The sequence below is a fragment of the Saccostrea cucullata genome, unplaced genomic scaffold (genome assembly GCF_032062105.1).
Source record: "Saccostrea cucullata isolate Sc308-1 unplaced genomic scaffold, CSIRO_AGI_Scuc_v1 ctg6600, whole genome shotgun sequence".
Lineage (NCBI taxonomy): Eukaryota > Metazoa > Mollusca > Bivalvia > Ostreida > Ostreidae > Saccostrea > Saccostrea cuccullata.
In genome coordinates, this window is record NW_026937228.1 from 59,545 (window position 1) to 67,201 (window position 7,657).

The 7,657-nt window shown below is 34.5% G+C and overlaps 1 protein-coding gene across 1 annotated transcript; it reads left to right on the top strand.

The window, feature by feature from the left end:
• Positions 1-2,176: 2,176 nt before the first annotated feature.
• On the top strand, positions 2,177-7,164 carry LOC134247559 (uncharacterized). The gene is made up of 2 exons (XM_062729901.1): positions 2,177-2,752; positions 3,925-7,164. Exons 1-2 carry the CDS (start codon positions 2,177-2,179, stop codon positions 7,162-7,164), a joined length of 3,816 nt encoding a protein of 1,271 aa, XP_062585885.1.
• The last annotated feature ends 493 nt before the right edge of the window (positions 7,165-7,657 follow it).

The following is a 7,657-nucleotide window of genomic DNA, read 5'->3' on the forward strand; positions in this document are numbered from 1 at the left end:
CCAGTTGGTGGAATGTTTAAATAGATTACATTCTATCATATGGTGTTCTATTACGGAGATCTTCCTGTTCTGGAAACGTTTAAGTGAGTGTAAAACTTAGCAGGTTTTATATTGAATCTCGCTTAAACTATTGAATAAAAGAGACCTAACTGTAAGATAAAGACAAAGTTGACAAAAAAAAAAATGGGCGATCGTGTTACAAAATGTGATGACATAATTTTATCATGTCTTTTAACCAAATTTGTGGGATCATTGAAGGCCCAAGAACTGTTTAGTTTAGTATTTTCTCGTAAAATACAAAAAGGCGCCGGTGCAGTTGTTACCACACCGTACTTCCACATGTTCGCAAATTTTATGCACAGAAAATAAATTTGATTTTATATGTCTGTGCAACTTATAATCCTTCTTTGGAGTGAAAAGTCAAAAGCAGTAGCAAGTTTTGGGGCTCCAAATGTAAATTAATATTTAAAATAGGCACGGAAACAAGTCAGGTGGAAGACGTTTGTACAATTATTTTATTCATAAACGGTAAGAGTTCTGTTATTCAGAATATATATGTTGAAAACTGCATTAATATACTTCATTTTTATACAAAACATACTTTATTTCATACAATAGAAAACTATATAAAAGACCGAAAACCCAGCAGTTTCAAATAAATAAAAATCTTAAATGAATGTCGATGATAGCAAAACCGGACAGAAACCCTGCAAGTAAACAAATCATACAATGAATAATGGAATTGCTGATAAACAGTGCCAAAGTTCTACTCTACCTCTTTGCAAATTAAAATTTTCTTTGAAATATTTTATCAAAGAAGCCTTTGGCAGAACATTTACGATAATCTAATGGGGATTATAAAAAAAACGCGACATTCTTTATTCTGACGTTGCAATATCTGTATATTTATTTTTGATTTTTCTAATTAGATCAAACTTAGTAATTTCCATAAAACGGTTACCGTATAATCCCTATGAACCACTCGGGCGCTTAGAAAATTGAGAAAAGGGGCGGTTATTTTGGTATTCTCTTTATTATATTACATATCATATTTTAAACTTAAAAAAATCCTTTTAAAAAATAGAAATTCAAACAACCACTAAAATATCTGACTTTACTTTCCGTGAAGATAATCCACCCGAATTATGCTAAATGATTCATTTTGCAGCCAGAAATTGAATAATGTAAAAGTTTCATTTTCTCTTTCTTAATATTTTGACAGACTTTTGATACGATTCTAGATTATTTTAATCTCTGAACATGGGGCCCTTTTTCCTGACAATTGAAAAAGACCTTGAAGCGCTTATGGGGACAAGAATGTTTATTGGGATTATAAGGTAATTTTCCATTTAACAGTTGTCGTGAAATGCCCCCAAACTTATTTTTCCAAACTTAACTTATAAAGCATCATAAAAGGAATTTATTTCTCAAATTCAATAAATCCATAGGCACTTTTCATTTGCTAGATCTTGACCTTAAATAACATAAGTATAAAATATAATAAATAATGACATTCTAATTATTTTCATATGGTAGTAACGTGGCGGGCATTATGTTTTGAAACCCTATGAAAAGAAAAGCTATTCTTTGGATAACTTAAATTTGGAGGGAGTCGCAAACCTTACCTTTAAAGTAAAAAAGACGACCAACTGCATTACTTTTACTGCATTTTTTTCAATTTTAATGATAACGCCGTATCCTATCAAAACTGATTTTATGACCTAAAAACCACTCCGGGTACATGTCAAATGACGGATGCAGAGACTAATGTTTCGTTGCTTCAATTTTGATCATAAAAGCAGGGCATTGCTTTATTTGTACAAATTTCCATCTAATTTAATTATATATATACATATCTTTTTCTATTGCTTGTAAAAAAAATAGATTCACTTTATGTACAGCTTGGCAGAGGAATCGCAAAAAGATGCAAAATAGGGCGTCTATTTATTTTTTTGTAAAACTTTCTAATTTCATATTTCAATCTCACATACTCACACATATTTCACACATTAATAAAAAATAAAAATAATCATCAAGACATTGATTAGGGTATAAGAAATATGAATCAATATCAATAAATAATTCTGTGGTGTATATTTAACATTAATTGCCAATTAAATAGATAAATTATTGAATTTTCATTTTAGGGTGTTTTTAAACTGTAAAATACCAAAGAATGGCTTCTGGACCAGACCCTGGTGACCGTTCCAGGTTTGCCAAACTAGGAATGGCAATAAACGAAGAATTAACCCAGGCCTGTAGAGATGTCTTAGAAATGGAGGTACCTCCTGGTCTTGTCTACAACAAAGTGAAGTCATCATCGATTTATAAGAAAATACGCCCCGAGCAAGAGCTTCGTCTCTTAGGCGCCAAAACAGATGGTTATAAAGAATTTGATATTACATTGTTATATACACTGATAAGAAACATATGTTCAAAGATTCCGCCTCCAACAAAGGGTTGGGGTGGAAACAAGATGCCGTCAGTCGCAGAAACAACGATCGGCGACGACATTGAGAGAATCAGGATGATAAGAAACAACATGTCTGGACACATCAGCTCGGCCTCCATCCCACAGACAGATTTTGATGACACGTGGTCTCTCATAACTGATATCTGCCAAAGACTACAAACGTACACAAAGAAGAACTACATGTCTGGACTGAGTAATATTCAAAGTCAGGCCTTAGAAGAGGAATACGAATTAACAGTTATAGAGAAACTTAGGGAAGATTATACCATTAATCAATGTGTAATGAAAAAGATATCTTCTTTAGAACAGGATATGCTAGAAATGAAAACGAAATCCGAAAATGAAGGTGATTAAAAAATATTACTTAGAATATTTACTATGTACGATACATGGCGGAGAATAGAATTTCATGCGAACGTAAATTTGATAAATACATTTCTTATTATCAGTATTTTCGAAAATATTTCCTGAAAATTCTTTGCAAAATAAACAAATATGGTTAGAGCAGAATATATCCATTATTACACTTTTTTATTTTAAAAGTACACATCTGTTACGCAGTTATGATAAGGCTGTCCGAAGGCTTAAAATGCCTTAAAAATATACATTTTATTTTGGGCTAGATTTTAATTTCAATATGTAACCCTTGTTTGAAATTGCAGTCAACTTTAGTTGACAATTAAATCAGGTATTATGATAAAGTATTTTTGTGATGTCACATGACTGTGTTGATCACGTGACGGAGATTTATGACATTCCTAAATGTTGCACAAAAATCGCTTCGGCACAAGTGCAAAACAAAAATATTGTGCAAAGTTTGTTACCTTGATCGATTCATCGGGATCTCTGGTACATAGAAAGTGCTGGGGGCAGGTTTTATTTTTATGCGTTAAGAAAATATTTTACGAGAAATTCAACTTACCAACAATTGAGAAGGTATTTTCCACGCCTTCTTGCAATTCATACAAAAATGGAAAATTTACACACAATCCCCCAGCAAAATTCAGTTAGGGGACATACTTTTCTTGTAGATTCACTCAGGATATCTTCAATTTATCCTTGTCTTTCACTTGTGCCGGTCCAATATAAACACGATTCTTGAATTCTAACTCTGTCTACCGACGTGTGAGGGGAGCGTTTCACACATAGTTTTTCCTCTATTGTTTGATTATGTGCATATCAGACTAGGAAAAGAAATAAGAATATTTAAATTTGAAATGTTCAACTTCATAATAACACATTGGAGCTTAAAAACAATTCTAACACTTGGATAAAACAACAAGAACCAAAATAAATCTACATGCCATGTACAAATTCTGACACTTTCCCCGTCATGTCAGCTCAAGTATGCAGTGACGACGTCATATTCTATTATGACGTCATATCTAGGTAGTTCAGAGAAGTTACTACAGTCTGAACAGTTTGATCTTTTACGGACAGCCTTATCCTAGCTGCGTACAGAAAACCCACTGGTAAAAGAAATTCTTGAGAACTGGAGAGAAGATGACGTTGCCTTCATTCCTACAAGAGCAAGTGAAGCGGTTGAGGAAATGCTTAAAAGTCATCACCTAATCACGGTGGTTGGAAATTCTGGTTCCGGAAAATCTGCAATAATTCAACATATTGCACTCATTATGAAAGAGCGGGGATGGAATGTCACACCAGTGGATAAGGTGGAAGAGATTAAAAAGATCTGTTCATCCGAAGTCACAGATCGTATATTATTTGTATTCAATGATCCTTTGGGTAAGGAATCTTTAGATGAAATTTTATATCATTCATGGAAAAGTTTAGAGAAAACGCTGGAAATTTGCTTGAAGAAAAATAAACTATTGATATCATGTAGAAGATGCGTATTTTATGACAAGAGAATCAAGGGTATCTTACTGGACGAATCCAATGCAGTAGAAATTGACAACGAAACAAATGGACTGACGGTTAAAGAGAAAAAAGCGATTTTTAATACGTATTCACAGAGTCTGGGTTTATCCCAAGAAGTTGTTTCTGAAATAATCAAAACAGAAGCTTACTTCCCATTGCTTTGCAAGCTTTTTTCAAGGGAGGCAAACTACAAGGAAACAGGGGTTGATTTCTTTAAACATCCATACAAATTTGTTAAAAAAGAAATTGAAGTTTGGAAGAAAACGGACAAGAAAAGATTTTGCTCACTTATCTTGTTAGTAGCATTTAAAAACAAGTTGAAAATCGAAAGTATTGATAAAAATGATATGAAATTTAAGGACATTTTAGGAATATGTGAGCTACAAGAAAACACACATATTTCAGTCATTCGTAGTACTCTACAAGAACTGAGAGGATCTTATATCAAACGCGTTGGAAATATTTTCCAATTCCTTCACGACTTTATAATGGAGATAACGATTCTTGTGTTTGGTGTCGATTGTCCACAAGAGACAATACAGTACGCAGACAGTGGTTTTCTGAGACGTCGGATGAGGATAGAAGACGATACAGAAGAGGGAGATCGTGATCCCTTCACTGTTTATCTTCCTGAAGAATACATAGGTGATCTTGTGGACAGGTTTATCAATGACATGCAAACAGAACACCTTGTAGATGTCATACTCAATCCATGTTTAAGGGAAAAAAGTGTTATCAAATCTTTTAAAGAAAAGGTGAACTCGGTCGGAAATCTTCTTGTAAAAATTAAATGTGAGAAAGACAATTCGGAATTTGTAAAACCAATTGAGAAGGCTTTTTTCTCAAGACTTGATTTCCTTTTTTTGCAAGATGAAATATGTCCTTTGGTCGGATTAATCGTATTGTGTCATAATGAAATTTCTTCATTTTTCTTAAAAGATATCCCTGAAACAAAGCTGATGGAATATCCTATATTCTCTGCTCTTTGTGCGAATGGCGATTTAAGCCTAATGAATTATCTCAGCGATGAATATAAACGAGCAGGAATGATGGAAACATGGGGAAAAATGTTACCAATTGAAATTGCTTCAATATTCCATAATTTTTTAATAATTGGGGAATTAGTAAAACTCGGTGCTGACTTAAGCAAGGTCATGACAAACGGGTGGAGTGCATTAATATTAGCTGCTTTAAATGAAGAAGGGGGCTTGAAGGAAGTTGGAATAAAAACGGAAACAAGTGAGGTAGAAAGACGTAATGCAACCATTATATGCTTATTGAAAAATGGCGCCGACATAAATTTAAGTAATAATCATAAAGTCAGTCCTCTTTATGTAGCTTGTCAAAATGGACATGACAGCACTGTACAACTTTTACTGAACAATGGTGCCGACATCAATTTATGTGATAATGATGGAGCCAGTCCTCTTTATACAGCTTGTCATAATGGGCATGATAGCACGGTACAACTGTTACTGAACAAAGGTGCCGACATCAATTTCTGTGACAAGAATGGAGTAAGTCCTCTTCATATAGCTTGTCAAAATGGATATGATAACACGGTACAACTGTTACTGAACAATGGTGCCGACATCAATTTATGTAACAAGAATGGAGTAAGTCCTCTTTATATAGCTTGTCATAAAGGACATGATAGCACGGTGCAACTGTTACTGAACAACGGTGCCGACATCAATTTATGTGATTATGATGGAGACAGTCCTCTTTATACATGTATAGCTTGTGAAAACGGACATGATAGCACGGTACAACTGTTACTGAACAAAGGTGCCGACATCAATTTCTGTGACAAGAATGGAGTAAGTCCTCTTCATATAGCTTGTCAAAATGGATATGATAACACGGTACAACTGTTACTGAACAATGGTGCCGACATCAATTTATGTAACAAGAATGGAGTAAGTCCTCTTTATATAGCTTGTCATAAAGGACATGATAGCACGGTGCAACTGTTACTGAACAACGGTGCCGACATCAATTTATGTGATTATGATGGAGCCAGTCCTCTTTATACATGTATAGCTTGTGAAAATGGACATGATAGCACAGTACAACTGTTACTGAACAACGGCGCTGCCATCAATTTATGTAACAAGAATGGAGTAAGTCCTCTTCATATAGCTTGTCTTAAAGGACATGATAGCACGGTGCAACTGTTACTGAACAACGGTGCCGACATCAATTTATGTGGTAATATTGGAGTCAGTCCTCTTTATTTAGCATGTCATAATGGACATGGTAGCACAGTACAACTGTTACTGAACAACGGTGCCGACATCAATTTATGTGGTAATATTGGAGTCAGTCCTCTTTATTTAGCATGTCATAAAGGACATGGTAGCACAGTACAACTGTTACTAAACAACGGTGCCGACATCAATTCATGTGATAAAAATGGAGACAGTCCTCTTTATATAGCTTGTGAAAATGGAAATGATAGCACGGTACAAATGTTACTGAACAACGGTGCCGACATCAATTTATGTGATAATGATGGAGACAGTCCTCTTTATATAGCTTGTCAAAATGGACATGATAGCACGGTACAACTGTTACTGAACAACGGTGCCGACATCAATTTATGTGATAATGATGGAGACAGTCCTCTTTATATAGCTTGTGAAAATGGACATGACAGCACAGTACAAATGTTACTGAACAACGGTGCCGAAGTCAATTTATGTAACAAGATTGGAGTTAGTCCTTTGCATATAGCTTGTCTTAAAGGACATGATAGCACAGTACAACTGTTACTGAACAACAGTGCCGATATCAATTTTTGTGTCTAGAATGGATTCTGCCCTCTTCAGATAGCTTGTCTTAAAGGACATGATAGCAAAGAACAACTGTTACTGAACAACAGTGCCGACATCAATTTATGTACTAAGAATGGAACCAGTCCCCTTTCTAAAGCTTGTCAAAATGAACACGATAGCATTATACAACTGTTACTGAACAATAATGCCATCATCAATTTATACGATAATGATGGAGCCACTACTCTTACATTGCTCCTCAGAATGGACATGACAGAACGGTACAACTGTTACTGAATAATGGAGAATGGAGGAATTTCCTCTGAACATTCCCCTCTTGATAGTTAAAAATTGACATGACAGTACAATGTTTTATATACAATGGCGTCACATGATATATTGACTGAAGCTTGCTATATTTCCCTTTTTCAAGAACTTCATTATTCAGTTGACTGCTTCTTTGGAAATCCGGGTCATTTCTTATTTAATCGCTGTATTTGTTTGAAAAATAAATTATATTAGAAAT

What these genes read in the sequence shown, in the direction of transcription:
- LOC134247559 (XM_062729901.1), top strand. Translation starts at nt 2,177, where the DNA reads ATGGCTTCTGGACCAGACCCTGGTGACCGTTCCAGGTTTGCCAAACTA. An exon ending in ATTATACCATTAATCAATGT is followed by an intron (nt 2,753 to 3,924) that starts GTAATGAAAAAG and finishes GCCTTATCCTAG; the next exon opens with CTGCGTACAGAAAACCCACT.